Consider the following 19052-nt stretch of genomic DNA (forward strand, 5'->3'; position numbering starts at 1 on the left):
TTGTTTTAAAGAACAACCTTTCAACCTGAAATAAAAGATTCATCACAACAGAAAGTTCAGGTTTGATGCTCCTCTGCATCAACAGGAGATACCAGCTGAAGCCAAGTAAGGCTTCCCAGCCCCAAACAAGATGAACAATTTTCCACTGACAACAGGTGAAAAGAGTACCTCAGAAATTTGCAATGCTTGTTTCATTTCTCTCAGCAATTATTTATTTCCATCTCAAATCAATTTTGCCACTGTGACTCACATCGCCTGAATCACCAGGACCTCTGAAAGTCACTACAAAACGTGCCTGCTGTCAGGGCAGGTTTAACTCTGCTTAAATGGCAGGTGAAACTGGGAGGCCCTGTGTGATGTACTTACCCTTGCACACTTTGCAGCACTGACTTTCCACGTGCACTGGGAGAGCATCAGGAGGACACTCGAGAGGGGGACAGGACATCCTTCGGCACTCCACGACTCCGCTCTGAGCAAAGGTTTTTAAGACAAAAATTTTAAGTTAGCAAGTGTTTTACAAAAACACAAATAAAGACTGTTCAAGGAAATGAAAATAGCATTCTGGATTACGAACCCATCCTTCAGTTACAGATCTAATCCCATCCAACTACAAAATGAATCAAAGTGCATCTGAAGCCAAACTGCCCCATTTTGACACATATTACTGGTTCTACCCCCCATTCCTTCCCTGAGCAAAATACATTAAGTGAAAAGCACAAGTCCACGTTTACAGGAACAGAAGCACTACTTTCTGTAGGCTGTTCCAATCATCTTTGAGATTTTTAACCATCAGGTTTCTATTTTCCTGAGCAAACAAAGGCTCTCTCCAGATATTTATCAAATAATTTCAAAGATACAAGTTTTACATACTAATTCTCTTTCTGTTCCTTGTATTTCTCAGGCTGATAAATGCTGAAAACAGAATCTGCAAGTTGTTACCATGCAAGATGCGACTAAGCATCCATGAATACTATTAAGATAATGCTTCCTTTTTGAAAAAGCTACTGCAGTGAAAATAATTCCAAACCAAACACAGGCAGTGCCACCCGTTCACCCCCAAACCACGAAGTCCTCACAGCTATAATTAAAACAAATAAGAAAGCACTGTCGAGGGAAAGTAGATTTTATTTATGAAGCCTGCAAATAAGCAATGTTGAAATTTTATTAATTTTACCATTTCCCTCTCTATTGTCCATACTGCCCCTAGATGCATACCAAAAGCATGGTAATTCTCAGAGTTAATATAATGTATTCAAAGGCCATTTTCAGGTTTTTGTTAGGTCAAGAACAGAAACTCCAGAAATTCTTACTTTGCACGTGCAGTTCCTGCAGTGATCATCTTCAACCCATGAGTCTTTGTCTCTATAGATCAATCCATTTACTTGACAAGTCTTCTCACAGTGACAGTCTTCCAATTGACTCAGTCTTGTTTCTGCATAATTTAACTACAAATTAAAGTAACTTGATGAGATTTCTGCAATTCAAACACCTTATTTAAAAAAGAAAAAAACAATATAGTTATTTTTAACCATGCCAAGTTTGCCTACAACCTTTGAAACACTGAATCAGGGTATCAGCAGGTATAAACTAACTCTATTCCTCAGACTTTGATGGATCTACCCATTGCTAATTGACAACAGTTTATGACTCATGCAACAGTGTCTTGAACAGCAACTAAACCCCTCAGGAATGTCTGGATGCTACCAGAAGTACAAAAAGACAATTTTTTTGCCTTTCTTTTAAATTTTTAATCACACATCAACCTGATGACGAGTAAAAAGAGCGGAGAGACTGGCAGACTGACCTCCCCATCTCACCACTGAGATCAGCCAGACTAATACTTTTAACCTTATAACAGCAACTGATATTTGGAGGGAGAAAGAAAGCATTTTAACTCGTGATCACATGGAGAAGCCACACTCCTGGAGTAAACCCTGGGCTGGTGGCTCTCAACACCCCTCGCTGTTCCCGTTACCTCCTCAATTCCGAGGACCTAAAATGCACATCAAGAAGCTAAAACTGATGTATCTTTTCCAGGTAGTGCAACTGCAGGCTGGAAATTGCTAAGTTCACTGATGAGATACTGTGCAATAACAAATGGGGACAATGCTCATTCTGGTAGGAGCAGCAGCAGCAAAGGACAAGGCTTTTTGAACCATCCCTTCATACAGAGCACCCATCTTAACATCCTCCAGAGAGAAACCACCCTGTACCCAGTATCATGACCTCTAATCCCTAAAAGCATTCAAAATTGCTTTTCCATTTTTCTAATACTAAAAAATTAGTAAAAAAAAATGTAGAAATATAGGCTTAGAAATAAATATGTGCATTCTTTCCTGGCTTCTCCCCTGCCCGTACAAAAAACTGAAAGATGACAGGCTTGTGTTAAAAGAAAACATTGTTTCTGACAAAATAAATAACAAAATACAAAAAAACCCCAACCAAGTCATCAACATTTATAAGGAAAAGTTTGTTATTCATAAAAGTGCTCCGCATGATATAAACAAACCAGATTAACTAGTCCATCAAGGAACTCAAGTACTTGATTTTTCTTGATTTTAATCAAAGTCAAGCTTCAACCTTTCTGACCTCAACCAAGCAAAGACTCAGTAGAAAGTTTTGTCTTCATGTAAAATCTGAATACAAAGCACACCCCAGTGTGGGCCCATAATTTACCAAAAGAAATTATATTCCACTCAAAGAAATGCAGGAGGTGCCCAGACTGATTTCAGCAGATTGTTAAAGCTGCCTGAATTATTTTAGCCATTATATTTAAAGAGGAACCAACAGTACTCCAGCATACCAGTTGGGAAGGCTTCAATACAGCACAATCCTTTTCTCCTGCAGCAAATCAACATTTTTTTTTGCCAGATTCTAATACTCTGACACACGGTGTGACTCTATTTAAGGGACACAAGATTACATCAATTGGACATATATACTGGAGAAATTCAGAATTAATTCGAATCATGACAAAAATAAAACAGGTTTTAAAAGCTAGCATTTATTCATCTTTAAAAGCCACATCTTCACAAAACATGGGTAGGACGAGGGCAAAAGTGTGGTGAGATTGTTACAGGTCACGATCAAATGCTCCTGTAGCCAGGACTGTGTGATAACCTGCTACAGACAATGCTCTGCTGGGTCCTTACACAGCCTCCATGTCCCATCCTGAGCCAGCACTGGACTCAGGGGACCCTGAGATAAAGCCCAGGCAGGAGGGTACTCCCCTTTCTTGACTTCATACTGCGTAATTTGCACAGCTACTGAAATTATCAGAGCCTGAAACCTCTTGTTGGGTGTTTTCTCCCAAGGCAAGCCCAGCTCTGTGATCTTCACAGTTTCAATGTATACAAACTGCACACAAACAGTCATTGCAACCCTCCTTGGTCTACTCAGTGCTGTGATGCAGATGTAACAAAAAAAAAAAAAAAAAGATGGAGGGAGAGACTGAAATCTGAGACAAAGCAACAACCAGACATCAAACCGCTTTTTCCAAACGTCTTGTTGTTCGTGCTCTGCATCTCCTGCTGCAGGACCAGGAGCTCGGGATCATTAGCCAGCCATTCTCTGACCAGCTGGCCCTGCTGAACAGGATCTCTGCAGGCAGCTCACAGCCCTTCAGAGCCTTGCTCTTTGCCCCCACACAACATCATCCCATACAGCACACTGGTACCTGCATTCGTAGCACTTGTTGTGGCTGTTGTGGCTAGGACTTAAAAGGCCTAATGCACCAACCTTGATGCTTCCCTCCAGACCCTCAATTTTTAACTTGCATTTGTCCGCCAAATTAACCTCCTTTTCCTGCTGCATGCATATGGACAACAGTATTTCTGTAACAACTGCAACGAGACAGCCAGTGGACTGCTCTAACAGCAAAGGAACTTGCGGTGAAGGATTATCCCAGCACCACTTTATGAAAGCACAGAGTCTTTGCAGTACAAATACTGCGTTATTTGCTTCCCCTCGTAAAGTACTAGCAAGCAAAAATATAATTAACATCAGAGGAAGCAAGTTACTCGGTACAGCGCATAATTGGAACTTGCTCATACCACCAGCAGGGCTCAAAATAATTGCCTCTCTTTCACAGCACAAGCAGAAAACTGAACTAAAAGCTTCACATTTTGCATTCGGAGCCAGCCTGTCCAAAGCACGTCAGCTGAGTAAGTGGATTGTCAGGATAATGCTCACACTCCCTAAAAAAACAGCTTCCCCTTTCCTGTTGGGAAGGGACAGAACCCTTGAAGGCAACCATGTCAAATGTGTAATGTTTTTTACACGAGCAGCACTACTATGCAAAATCTTATTTTTGAAATTCCTGTTCAGTTACTACACTGAGATTAAATGCATCCACAGGTTGGCTGAATTTTCACTTAAATCTGTAAGTAATTAACACATAAATGCTGTTTCAGAAGAGACAATTAATTGTCCTTCACCGCAAACCAGTTGGTTCACCAACATTAACCTCCCAAAGTGTTCAGATTGTCCTTTAACACACATTAGAGGTTCAGTCACCTCTAAAACATAGTTTCCTGCCCCAAAACTTCACCACAGCCTTAGCTGAAGGTCCTTGGCTCACACAGAGGGTGACTGTAGGAGCAGAGCCTAAAGAAAACCTCCAAAATCCAAAACAAACAAACAAAAAAAACCCGCAGCATTATAGAACCCCATTCACCTGGAGCTGGATTAACTTTTACACTGATAAAAAACACTGATCAAAGACTGATCAAAGGTGATGTCAAGATCAGCACAGCCACCACGTTCACAGGCATTTTCATTTTGGGGCCTCCCAGGAAGGACACCATACCAGTCCTGAAGACTTCACAGGACCTCCCCACAAGCAAACACATCCCCTCTGACAGCATCACGTGGTGAGGAAATTATTGAGGGATTTCACTGGTTTGTTTCTGCATTTATCCCTCAGCATGAAAAGGGAAATCAGGCTAGGGCTTCTTACAAAAAAAAAAAAAAAAAAAACAAACCAGCAGACAACTGGGCATTTTTTGGTTGCTATCTTACAAAATAATAAAGTGGACAACAGAAACTCTATTAAGCTTAAGAGACACCCATGGATCTATATCCATAGGTCTACTGCAGACAGGGAGGAAAAAAAATGGCTCCACCATGAAAATGTGGAATAGCTGCATAAGGAATAAATACTTTCATCTTGGCACAGAAGGAAATGGGCAACCAACAACAAAAAAAAAGCTTAGGTACCTACTTTTGCAGTCATTTTTGCCAGGAGTTCTTGCAAATCCATGATTCCTTGCACCAGACTTAAGAAATCACTGCAGGTCGGGCATGCTCAAGAGAGGAAGAGTAAAAAGAAACAGTAAGGAAGAGAAGGAAAGACACAATTACCCATAAATAACCAACAGCCTATCATATTTGATTTATCTGAACATAAAACTCAATCTGTTTACACAGAAGTTCTGCCTTCTGGAAGCGAGCCCGTGCAAAATTTAAAAAAAAAAATTACATGCCCGAAAATATTATTTTTAAAACAAGAAAACAATCTGTATGAAAAATCTAAGATAGGGAAAACAAAGAAATTGCTACTTACTGCGATTCAGATTAGGACACTGCGTTATATATCCATTAGGTATAAAGATGACTTTCACATCTTGAATAACACCCTTTGTAAAAGAAGAGAAAACTGGTAATACAGACTACAAACACTGATTTAAATCCGTAGAAGCTGTTTCACAAGTCATTTCTTCAGTGGCTACTCGGAAAAAATTACAGGCTCGCTCTTCTCGTGAGGAAAACAACTGAAGATGGACAAAGTGTAACAACCCCTCCTATCAGCGTGTTGGGATTTTAATTTTCATAGAACGCAGAAATAATACGGCTTTTGTCTTTTGTAATCGTCAAATATAAGCTGCTTAAGCGCCTTAAAATGGGCGAGACTGGTGAAAAAAAGCAGTGAAATAATAACCATTGCTCAAGCAGATGACAAACTTTTCAAAAAGCCAAAAAATAAGAAATCCCGCGGTGAAACTCTTTAATGATTTAACCAAATAAGACTGTGAAATCAAACACTGCGAAAAGACAAGAGTATAGTGCCAGATGTGAGTAATAGTTCACACTCCCATTGTTTGGTTTCATTTAGCCTACCAGCTCTGTATTTCAACAGGCAGTTCATGAATTAAATCCTCTCTCTAGCCCTGACAGATAGAAAGATGCCCTGCACAGGAGTGGCAGAGGGTCAGAGCCAGTCAGTGCAGGTTGTAGGAGGCTCTTAAACCGAACTGGGCAGGACAGGAGAGAGGCAGGACCAAAAGGCCCAGGGTTGGATACATCCCTCTGTTGTCCCTGACCTGCACAGATACTCCAATGGAAGTGGCAGCTTGCCCAGTGTCCCTGCACTCCTGGGCCCTGAAGAACCCTAGATGCTCCAAATAAGCCAGAAAATGCTGAAGGTTCTGTTTGCTCTCCTAAGATCAGGACAAAGCTTTTCCTACATCTTTAACTTACTTACTTCACAAGATCCACTAGCTTTAATAACATCATGGTCACTAAGGGAGAGGAGAAAGGGAAAACAAGGGACCTCTAGTTGCTGATAGCTGCACTAGCCCTGCCTGTTAATCAGATGTTGTGACACAGCCTCTACCTCCTCCCAGACACAGAAAAATTTCTTTAAACTGCAAATGAATTTATCATGGCAGCTGTTATGATCTAAATAGGTTACTGATTTGCAAGACTATGTTTTAATTTTCAGTTAAATTGCCAAAGAGTGAGTTTTGCAGACCAAGGACATAGTCACTTGCTCACAAACCCTTGAAGTCCACCCACAAATAAACTAAAGGCCTCAGGTAGCCCTTGAAGCCTGGCAAGTACAGCAAATAACATATGATTTAATATTTATATGGTCATCTGTTAAAAGAGCAGAAGGTAATCAGCAAGCTCTGTTTCCTGCTTACTGTTTCATGATCAAATATTAACTGAAAATAGAGTTAATCAGATCACACTGTCTTCCTTTCATAAGTATATACATTTATTAACCTTTTCATCTATGAGAATAATGAAACCATAAGCAATGAGAAGTAACACTGTCACTGGAAATGGAACATCCTGAAAGCCATTTTCCATACTTTCTGTCAGCAGTCATCAGTGAGAAATTAGAAGGTGAGGCATAAAATATATTTCAACTCTTAAGCCTCTCCGGTGAAAAGCTCAACCAAGAGAAAATGAGATTACAAAGTTTCACCAGACCATATCACCCAGCTAACAAGGCACCATCCAGAGAGAAGTGATAAGGTATTTTCTTCAGCCCCCCCTCCCCCTTTTTTTTTTTAAGTGCATCTTCAGCTTCAGATATGCTTGTTGCATGAGAGTCACACTGCTCAATTGTCTTTTGGATAGATTTGCATTTAAATACAGCCTGAAGAGGAAACACAACCACTTTATATGTCTCAATTTCTGGCCACATAAAAGCATATTACCATAGAAAAACATATGAATATGAACTTCAGTTCTCTAACATAGATGCCTTTTAAAAGTCTATAACCATATGAAACAATTAATACGGTCAAGTATAGAAGAGAACTTTCAAATGGCAGAAATTTTGCTGATGAATATTTTTAATAGAAAGACTTCATTATAGGCAAACACTTATTACAGCCATAATTATTGTAACAAACACGAACAAACTCAGATTACTCCTGCTTGAGCATTAAGTCTAGGTTACTGAGAGCTTGGATTTGGCCTTGACAGGGAGATGTCAGCAGCCAAAACCTTTCTAGTTTTTCCCTCCCAAGCAGGCATCACCTTTATATTATCATTAGAAACATTTGGTTAATGGCAATCAAAGCTTCAGTTCAGCATCAGGACTCGCTAGCACGAAGAACCTTCATCTGTGCAGGCAGATTACCAGCTACAGGATGAAATTCAGGTCTGCAGCCCTAAGTATCGACCCCATCCCAGGAGAATGTAACACAACAGCCCAGATTATTGCCTTTCTCATGCCTCTACTAAACAGAACCCTCCTCTCACATTCTGTGAAAGGGCTCATATATTCCATGAGCTCTCCACTTCTGCATTTTCATTTCCCCCCACTGCCTTCCACCCTCTTTAAAACCTCCTTCTCCCACAGAGAAAATGGGAGCCACGCAGCTGTGCCAGTTGCATCGGCCAGGGCTGGGGAGAGGCTCTGCACAGAACACCGGCAGAAATGCCTGAAACTCCTGTGCCCAAGCACAGCCATGCCAAACAGCACCAGACTGCCACTCAATCAGCACTGTGCAGCTGCCCTCGGCACGGTATTTAGTCTGCACCTTAGTCCAGACAACTCTGGGTCTAAAATTATTATAGAGTCATATGAGATTTATATATATATATGAGATATACATATGATGGGGTGCAGTAAAAATACCAATATGCTTCTCAAGCACCTACTATACAATCCCCAGACACGATATGCAGGATCAATAGAGCCTGCTCTAGCAGTTATGAAAATTACTGTCTTTCTACATGAATCACCTTGTCAGCAATGCATTAATAAGCTCATTTCTGCAGTAGCTCTGTGGAGGGACCCCTAGGGAGAAGGGTTCTCCCCAGCAATAAAACGAAATTTTGCAGATAATTCTGATCCTGACAGCAACCAGATCCACCCCAGAGTGAGAGTTCCCTGGATGTGTGGCAACACTCTTTTTCCTTTCAGTTGCATCTACCTGGGTTTCCTAATCTGGTTATAACAGATTATTCTCTAGCCCTAAAACAAATCTTGTGTTTGGGAACGCTGTCCTGCAGAAATTAACCCTGTCCTGGCCAGAACTGGGACAGAGCCACACAAAACAAACCCGAAGGGTCAGAATGTGGCTTTCAGTGGAAGTAATTCACGGGGTTGCTTTCAAAGCTAACAGACAATGCTATCTTAAGTCTGCTTCCACATTTGCTCCCACCACTGCTGGGCTATAACTACACTGTCCTGTCCGAACTCCAAGTGCTTGGTCGTAGCAGGTGAGTTACAACCAGTAAGAGACACCCGCAGCAAGGGGTGAGACTTCAATTCCCTTGATTGCCCCACGGAGCACTTCAGTCCCCAGCAAGGCCACAGGCACAGCAGGACTACTTGTGGAATCATCACTGTAAATAAGGATGTGGAACAAAAGCATAAATACGAAAAACTGCAGCAGCTGGTCACAGTGACTTAGGAATGTCATATCCCTCCTGCCTCTTCTGACATACTGAAGAATTACAATCTAATATAGGTGTGAGATTATGGCCAAAACGTGCTTTAATGCTACTCATTTATGGAGAGAAGCAACAATAAATTAACTACCATTTAAAGAAAAAAGAAAACTTTTGGTATGTCGAAGATAATACTCAGAACAGCATCCGGCGCTTTTTCTCACACACAGTTTCACGGTTCCAGCACACATCCACAAATGCTAATTCTTTTTTAACGCTCTTATTTCCCTGCAGATCTCTGTTTACACATTAAGGAAAATATATCTATTTTTTTATATGCTAAAACAGTGAAACAAATTGGTCTGAAAACGAAAGGGAGGTCCTGCTGAGCATGTAAATATATGGAAAGAGATGTGTGCTCTTTACAAACTGGCAAAATCCCAAGTTTTTGCAACGAGTAAAGTAAAAAAAAAAGTAAGAGACTTTTGAAACTCACAAGCAGGATTAAAAAAACCACAACCAATTATATTTCTGCCCCGAAGAAAGTTGGTAAAATATTCAAGCATGCATAAAGCAAACTAAGGCATTTGTCGGCTTTCATTATGATCAATAAAAATTGTCAGGTCATTAGCATATCATTAGCTACCCTGCTGTTTCCAAAGTGTTAACACGTAGAAATATTAATTTACAAACATATAATATCCCAGAGTTCTGAGGCTCTGACTGTCTGCATAAAATAGGAATTTCAGATAGGCGACTCCAGGATAACTTCTTCCTTTCCCCACATAGCTATAAACATATGTTTACCATCTGTGGAATAGTGGGAAGCAGCTGAGGTAAAAAACCAACAGCTGTAGAATAAAATAATACTATCAATTCCACTTCCCAGTGACAGCTCAGCTGCTGGAGGATGAAATGTACTCCAGGTTCAGAGAAACTCTCAGACCATCATTTAACTTAAAAGTTAGCTTTTACCTCTGCCTCACAATTAAAATGGTGCGTTGCTACGCTGAAACAATTTTAGCATAAAATAATTGTCCTAGCTTGTTAAAATCTGGGGACTCTTGAGGAGAGGTCCTCGGAAAAAAAAGGCAACTTGTAAAATTGTCTTAGGAACTGACAGCTTCAAAGGGAAACCGAGTGGGTGGTAAATCACCTTGGCAACAAATCCATGCCCAGATTGAGGATAGGCAGATTGGCCTTTTGCTGCACTGTAGACTCCTTTCACACGTTAACACTTGTACTGTGGCTTCTAATCCAAAACTGGAATAAATATCAGAAACTTTTACTTTGTCAACAAGCTGTTTACCAACTGTCCACTGTTTCTACAGTTCATATTTCACAAGTGTAAGATCACTAATTGGAAGAGTCTTGTTGACTCTTACTTTTCTTCTTCATGTGTCATTTCGTATCTGCTTACCTTGAAGAAACCATGTTTCCTGTTTCTCTGTCCGAGCCATAAACTGCTTTCAGGTGTCAAATTCGTTTCTGGGGGATCAATGACACGTTCATAAATCCTGTAGAGGGAACACATTGCCATTATTTTGAATTTCGCCACTGAATTTTCTCTTCCCTCTGAAAACTTTCAGCATCAGTTGAAAGTAGACGGAAAGTAGATGGAAAGTAGAACCAAAAGAACAATCAAAAACACACCAAAAAACAACCACCAGTATTTCATTAAACACAATATTTATCATTGATAGTGGTGAAGAAGGTATATTACAACTTTAAAAGCAAAAAGAAAAAAAAAAGAAAAAAAGAAGAGTCCATCATAGCAGAGAAAACAATAAAATAGGACCATCCTAGTCAAACTCAACTATCTGCCCTGGAGAAAACATACAATCATACAGAAGATCCAACCAGATCCAACAACCCTTTGGGACTTTCAGCCTGGTTAGAATTCTGAAAGGACATGGACCCTTCTGCCCTCATTACTGAATTCACTCAGGCCTGGGTGCCACATGTGGTGCCACCACTGGTGTCTGTCACCAGCAACAGGTCTGGCACAGGATGGGACCTGTAATGTGTAATATGAGCTCCATAAGCAGCCTTTATGCACTGCATAAGCTTGCACGTGACTGCAGCAATCTGCATGCCAAATTCCTGAAATTAATTCGCAAAAAATCGCCATGAGACGGAATTTTTAAATTAACGAAGTATTTGGAGTTTGAAAAAAGGTTTTGCTCAGGGGTTTGTTTGTTTCTTTTTGTGTTTTTTATTTTATTTTTAGAAAAGCCATGATGAAGTTTCCATAACAACTCTTCCAGGAACACAAGACCACTACAGTGATATCATCGCTTCAGCACATGAAAAAATTCAAGGCCAGGGTTCCTGACCTTGGATTCTCATATTGCCAGGTCACAATGGAGAAAGCCATGAACTTAACTGCTCCACAACAAAACCAGCATGCTTAATCAGGATTATTGAGAGGATGATGAAATCTGTTTCCATTACTACCCAGCTCGCGGGGAGTGCGTATTGCTGTGTAATCACACCAGTGTGACAGCCAACAGAAAAGATTCTGAACGCATCAAGACCTTCAGCTTAAAAGAGGTGAAATTACCTGGGGTGAAATTATTTCTCTTTTTCCTTTAAAACACCAAAATTAAACACAACCCAACTCACTGCACAGTCATCTTCCCAATTCCACTCCGAGGGTTTCCAGCGCAGGTTCACCAGGTGTAATCATTCATTTCTCACACTGCAAGTTGCCACGGGTATTGGGTTTGCTTTGCAAGGTTTTGTTCTGGGAGAACCTGCCAGAAGCTTTCCCCAGCTCCAACAAAGTCAGCTGGCTCCAGGATGGACCTGCCACTGGCCAAGGCTGAGCCCATCAGGAATGGCTGGGATAACATATTTGAGGAGGAGGAAAAGTTACTGCACCAGAGCAGTTGCATCCAGAGAGAGGATTGAGGACACATGAGACACCCAGGGCAGGGCAGAAGGAAGGGGAGGAGGGGCTGCAGCCCATGGTAAAGGCCATGGGGAGGCAGCTGCAGGCCCATTGCCCATCCCCCTGTGTCATTTGAGGGGAGGACGTAGAGAAAAATCAGAAATGAAGACAAGCACAGGAAGAAGAGAGGGGTGAATGGTAGGTGTTTTATTTCCCATTACTCTACTCTAATTTAATTGGTAAGACATTAAACTAATTTCCCCCAGTCAAGGCTTTTTTGCCTGTGGCTGTAACTAGTGAGTGATCTCTCCCAGCCCTTATCTCAATCCATGAGTCTTTCATTGTATTTTTTTCTCCCCTGTCCAGTTGAGGAGGGGAGTGATAGAGCAGCTTAGATGGGCACTTGGTGTCCAGCCAGGGTCAAACCCACCACACCACGTTATTGGAAAATTCATATATTTGCAGAGGCCTAGAATAACACCCCAGTATTAAAGAACTTCCAGAAAAGATTGATCAGGTTCTTTATGCCAAAGTACAAAGAGTCAAAGTACAAGGAGTCACAATACAAAGAGTCATATATTCCACCCACTTTTGCTTATCAAGAAAAGCAGTAAACCATTTGTCAAAACCAAATGGAAGCAATCTATAAAACTAAAGGCAAACTTACTATTTTAAGAAAAAAAAAAAAAAAAAAACAAGGAAAATCTTAAACCTAAGAACAAAATGGTTGCATGAAAATTACAGCTTAAGAATGCAAATACAGGACTCACAAGACTTCTTCTAATACTCATGATTTTATTGCTCGAGTTTACTGTAGGAATTTTGCATGTACCATCCCTATCAATATTTTAAAGTTTAAGTAGATCCCTTCTGCCATACCTCATGCAAAACCTACTCAAATGCAAAACTGCTGCAAAATTCTGGACAAGGAACCAAGAACTGATATGCTCCTTGAGAGCATGTGCACTGAACTGCACTGTCGTATTAGGAATTTATCTTTGTATATATAACACATCTTTATTCATGATTTTGGTTAATGATGAAATGGGAAATTTCTCATCTCCTAAGGAGTAGTCAATATTCATGAAAGAACTCCATTTCTGCCAACAGATAAAACCCCAATGCTGACCAGATTCAACAACACTACCTAGTGAAGAATATTTGATTTTTATTCACCTGACCTAGTTAAAGTTGATGAAGAAACTCTACAATATCTGTGTGCAATTGCATATTAAAAAAAAAAAAATAATCAAAACCTAACTGACATTGTTATATGACAGTTCAACAATAGCAAGTAAGGAAGACAAATCAAAGGCAGGCTGAAGTAGCTTATCTTGTCTTTTTTGATTATTTAACAGTCTTTCAACCTATGTGGAAAGGGTTATAACAACCTTCTTTCCAGAGGCTCTTAAGAAAGTGCCATTCACAGGACACAAAAGCTCAGGATTCCCCATACTCCTCTACTGCTCTACTCCAATTCAAATTACATTTCTGAAGCAGGTATTTACCTTAAATTAAGGGATTCATTAAAGCTTGGTTTGTGCCTTATTCCACCTATGTCTGAAAGACTGGTTTGTTTTCTTATAAGATATTCCCCTGGAGTAACAGGCTTAGGATTCAAGAGAAGGTATGAGATGTAGATCAGTCCTCCAGTTATCTTCCTATGTCAAAAGATGTTTTGGTTGCCACTATTTGGTTTGTAAACAATGTGAACTTACTTTATTACTGTACACCGTTAAACACCAGCAAATAAAAAGCCCCAGCAATCACACACACAGCTTTTTGCTAATCCTGTAAGCCCCTCTGTACTTCTGGGAAATGCAAAGGTCAAAAAGCACATCAGCCAAAAAAAAAAAAAATACAAATCAAAACCAAAGAAAACAAATAAACAAAAACTCACAAGGAACATGGTTCACCATATACCTTTTCTTCAATGACAAAAGAATTAAAATCCCAGTAAGACTGGAAGCTGCTAAAGAGCTGGAAAACAGCTAAACAAAATAAAACTAGAACCATAAAACTGAAGTAACAACAATGAACCAATCCTACTGCCTTGGAACGTTCATGCTCAGAACACATTCACCAGCCTCTCATCCTTATAGCAAAATGCAGTAAGGAAAACATCTGCTAGTAGACAAATCCCCATTATATTCTTGTGTTTTGTATCCGTATCTCCACTCTATCTACACACTTTGTGAAGTATTCTCATGCAGTCCTCAGGAACACCTTTCTCAGGGAGTCGTTCCAAACAGGAGTCTCTGCCATAATGAAGACAACACGCAGAAAATAGAAAATCTATACAATAATCAGTGGATTCCTGAAAGGAGGCACTTCTAAAATATTTGCATGCTACAACACATACACACACTTTTCTCTGCACAGAAGGACAAGTTCTCCAGAAATCAAGCTCTGTTGGACAAGGAGACAGTTCCACATACTCAATATAAATTATTTTATAGCATCTTTACAATGTGTAAATATACAATGGTTCAACGTGTATGTATAAAATACCTGAAGGTAAAATAGGGAAATATCTTCATTTTACACATGTGCAAACTGAAACCCAGAAAGACTGATTAGCCAAGATCACAAAGTCAGAGTCTTTGCCCAAGATCTGGGCCATTAGACCAGGCATGACTGGGGCTTAGCTGCCTTACACAGTGGATCACACTCCCTCTGGAAAGAGCATAACATGGAATTGTCTCTTGCAGTGAAGGTGACTTCTTACACATAACTTTTAAAACCAGAAGTTAACATGAGGAGAGTATTTCCACTTTTGAGGAGATGCAGCTCTACTTCACACAGACAGTATCGGCCATGCCAGAAGCACTTCCAAAATTACTGAAATATTTAGCAGAACATGAAAATAAACTTTATGTCTGCTCACATTAGAATTCATCAGCCAACACAGACCGATCAGGAGGTGCAACTGCCTAAAATCCTGAACAATAAACCAGGCTGCAATTCAACAGTCGCTACAAAGCAGCACATGAAATCATGACATTTTCAAATTCTTTCAGGCCTAAAATACAAATGGGTTACTAAAATAGGAAAATGCCTTCTCAAATTTGCAGGCTAGACAGGAAAACCCCGAGATTAGCTCACTTGATTAGGGCATGGTGCTAATAACACCGAGGTTGTGGGTTTGACCCCTGGACGGGCCAATCATTTAAGAGCTGGACTTGATGATTCCTGTGGGCCCTTTCCAACTCAGAATATTCTGTGAAATCTGTGAACACACAGCCCCAAACCACATTAATCAGGCTTGAACCAGAGACTTTTAGACTTGTGAAAGTACAAAAGCCCAGGGTTTCCTTTCGCTTGGGGTCCCTCCTCGAAGGCACCCGGCTTGAGCTGCTATTTTGTCACTCAGTTATTGCACCAAGATTAAAGTATTTGAGGGATTTGGACTTCTGTCACACTGCTGTGGGAAACCTGGGGTCAGTCTGGTGGGAAAACCTGGTCTGACTGTGTGATTGTGGTGTGTGCAGGGTGCTCACCAGCTCACCTGGTCTCTGTTAAGGCAAGAACAGGCTTTTTTTTTCCTGGTAGGGCTGCCATAGGTATAAATTTATAAAAAGCTATAAACTCCCATGTAGAGAACAGGTGTTGAGTTCATCACACCCAGTTTTAAATGCCTCAAAAGTTTATACCTGCAGCAGAGCTAGTTCTCTAGACTCAATTTAATGAGGAGACCTAAGTGTTTCTAGGGTGTGATTCATCTTACAGTAAATGAATCACTCTCTGAAGGCCCCTCCAACAGCTGCACAGGAGCCCTTCCTGACACCAGGGTGAATCATCAAAACAGATTTTTGCAATTCAAAGCCTGATCCTCAAAACTGTCACTCTTGCAACCGTTCATTACCCTGTACACATCCATCTGGATCTTCAGATCCTTTAAATACACTGAAGGGTACAGAGAAGTTCTGTTCATGGCAGTCTTTGAAACAGCACTGCCAACGTCTGAAACAGAAAAATCAGAGGAGAGGAAGATGTTCCCCCATGTTTGGCACCAGTCTTTCTCCTAATCTAATTTGCAGAGGTGTGGACCACCCCTGACCGTCGCTAATCTCCGGGTGAACCTTCAAAAACTCAGTGAACCTAAAATTTCAAATGAGGGGCCTCCTAACACAGCCCATTGCATAAAAATAACCAGCTGCTTCAGAGAGTTTGTCCAACATGTTTTCTGAATCCCAGCTGCATAAAAAAACCTGATTATATCAGTCCTGAGCCTTAGGATACAATATTGGCATTTGTCTTTATAGCTATCCTTCCAGAAGGATTAAGAACTGATTTATAAAATAAATATTAGGATATCTTTACATATTTCTCTTTCAATCCATTTTCTATATGCTTCCCTATGAAAATGTGTCAATACCAATGTGATTGGATTTTCTTGATAGTATTTACAGATAGGATGCATTATTTGACATGCATTCAGTTCTGGAGCAACTTTAACTGAATTATTCATTCAGTTTCCAGTGTTTTGTTTCATAAAAATAAATTTCCTGAGGGAAATTCTGATTTTTTTGTGCTATCTCCTGTGTCATAGTATAGCAGTTCACAATCACTTAACAGAGGAAAGCAATTTAGATTAAAATCTTGGGGTTTGAGGGAAGCCTTTTCTTATTAAACTTTGAATATACATAGTAACTGCCAACTATTTAATCAAAAGTTATTGTTCAGCTCTGGGAGGAAAAAAAAAATAGGAGGTGTCCAGTAATAGCAGATGTTAGGTAAAAGACTCAAGAGTGCATGCTCAGTTCTCTTCAAGCCCTGTCAGTCAAACGATTTCATTGATTTTCCTGTGTAATTACAGAGATAAAGTTAATGTACTCTACTTTTCACTTTAATTAATTCAACTACAAATTTAAATTTAAAAATAAAAATTGAAAAATAAAAACAGAAAAATAAAAATTTCTCTAAATACAACTCTTTAAAAAAATCTTTTTTTTTCATTCAAGAAAAATTCAAACTAACTTGAAAGACCCTATAACACATAGTAGGAAATTAAAAAAATGCAAGTACAGATGGTTAGAAGAGAACATTTCACTGTCAGGTTTGAGGGTTTATTCTCCACATATAAATTGAATAAAGGTAAATTCACAGAGATATTATCTGCCTGTGTGGGGCTTTCCTTACAAAACACGGTAGGCTTTTCAGATTCCTGCAAAGTTATCCATGAATTTTAGCATTTCTTCCTGAGCACTAAACTAAAACCAATCACTGTTATCGATTCAAAGCAGAGGACAGCACCCACTGAACAACACAACAGTGGCCACATGAAGGGCAGAAATCCTTCCTCCTCAGAGTACTATGCCTGTGTAGTGCCTTTCAGCTGGAGATCCCGAGGTGGATTCCAAAACTTTACGAACAAGGTCGATATTACGACCTTTACTCAGCAAATGACAAAACAGATACAAACGGTTCCTGACAATAACAGTCTTAAGAGTGCCTGAGCCCTAGGCTAACAGCCTGTCTACAGGGCTGCAGTGTTTACCCATCTTCATTAAAAAAAGCACTTCTGAAAGTGCAAAAAAAAACCCAGAAAATAGGTTGAGTCAGACTCTGAGCAGAAATAGAAATCTGGCCATTTGCTTAGGATTTTTCAAGAGTTGCAGGGAAAAAGAATTATGGCAAACTATGAGGTCAACTGTGATGGATCCAGAGATGGGACCTTTGATATCAAGACATCTAGTTTGATACCCAAATTAGTTACTGCATTGCTCAGCTTTGGCAACTGTACTGCTTTTGTCTAGGACAGAGTTAATTTCCTTCACAGCAGTAGGTATGGGGCTATATTTTGGATTTGTGACCAAAACAGTGTGGATAACAAACCCATGTTTTAGCTAATGCTGAGCAGGGCTTACACAGTGTCAAGGCCTTTTCTGTTCCACACATTGAGTGGGCTGGGGTAGCACCAGGAGCTGGGAGGGGTCCCAACAGACCCAAGGAAACATCCCATTCCACGTGCCATCACACTCAGCAGTGCAAGCTGGGCCAAAGGAGAAAGGGGATGGGGACTTCTGGAGTTGGGGTCATTTGTCTTCCCAAATAACCACTATGTGAGACAAAGCCTTGTTTTTCCAGGAAACAGCTAAACACCTGCCAGCTGATGGGAGATGTGAATTAATTCCTTATTTTGCTTTGCTTTACCTGTTAAACTGTCTATCTCAGCTGACTTTCCCCACACCCCCCTCTTTCATCCTTCTGACATTCTTTTCTATCCCACTGTAGGGGCAGCAGCTGTGTGGTGTTTAGCTGCCTAACAGCACCAAACCACAACAGAAATCTTTTCCTTTTAATAATGTTTCTATTAAAAAAAAAAAATTAAAAATTTTGTCTGGAAAAAATCCATTTTGAAGTGGTAAATCTGCGCTGAATAGCATGGGGTTCCTGGTCCTGGCACTGCCCATAAAACTTGTGCATAACCTACAGGCATCAGAAGCACAAAATGAATATACTTGTTGCTGGTTGTGGTGAAGGTGATAATTTTACCATATTCAGCAGAGCTTAAGGTGGTGTCTAGGTCAAAAGAATTCTTCCCCTGGACTGCTGAGGCAAAATGTCATCTACACACACACACACACTCTTCTTATAAAAATCAATGTGTGCATCTCCTAGGGATTAATGTGAATTTAGGTACTTATCTTCAAACATCTCAATATAGAGTTGAGAGCTACATGGATCAAATGCCACTTTTCAAACAAATTGCTGACTCTCCAAAGTTATTTTGGCATCTTTTTACCGCTTGTGAGTAACTACCCACCGTCTGACTCCCAGAGCATAAAACACATAGCTGTACATCATCAGGCACACAAATATCCACCACAGTCAAGGAGACAGACACACTTATAAATGAGGACAGTACTAAAACTCACAGGGTCACTAAAAGACACCCTTTAACCTCAGCAAGCTTTGAAGCCCAGGTTCTAGACCAGAACACAATCTGTTAACAAGATAGCTAAAAGCACAGCACACTCATTTGTTATCATACCAAAAGCCCATCTCAGATGAACCAAATGTT

At 40.2% G+C, this 19052-nt stretch overlaps 1 protein-coding gene across 3 annotated transcripts in view; it reads right to left on the bottom strand.

Moving 5' to 3' along the window:
• Positions 1-19052, bottom strand: part of NELL1 (neural EGFL like 1) — a 264862-nt gene that overhangs the window by 199135 nt on the left and 46675 nt on the right. For all 3 annotated transcript variants that reach the window (XM_050335664.1, XM_050335663.1, XM_050335665.1), the window contains exons 5-9: positions 10553-10649; positions 5564-5636; positions 5222-5304; positions 1311-1445; positions 367-469 (exon numbers count right to left, since the gene is read on the bottom strand). In XM_050335664.1, the coding sequence (XP_050191621.1) occupies positions 367-469; positions 1311-1445; positions 5222-5304; positions 5564-5636; positions 10553-10649 (491 nt within the window). The remainder of the gene's footprint in view (positions 1-366; positions 470-1310; positions 1446-5221; positions 5305-5563; positions 5637-10552; positions 10650-19052) is intronic.

The sequence above is a fragment of the Myiozetetes cayanensis genome, unplaced genomic scaffold (assembly GCF_022539395.1).
Source record: "Myiozetetes cayanensis isolate MyiCay16 unplaced genomic scaffold, myiCay2020 scf6-25, whole genome shotgun sequence".
Classification (NCBI taxonomy): domain Eukaryota; kingdom Metazoa; phylum Chordata; class Aves; order Passeriformes; family Tyrannidae; genus Myiozetetes; species Myiozetetes cayanensis.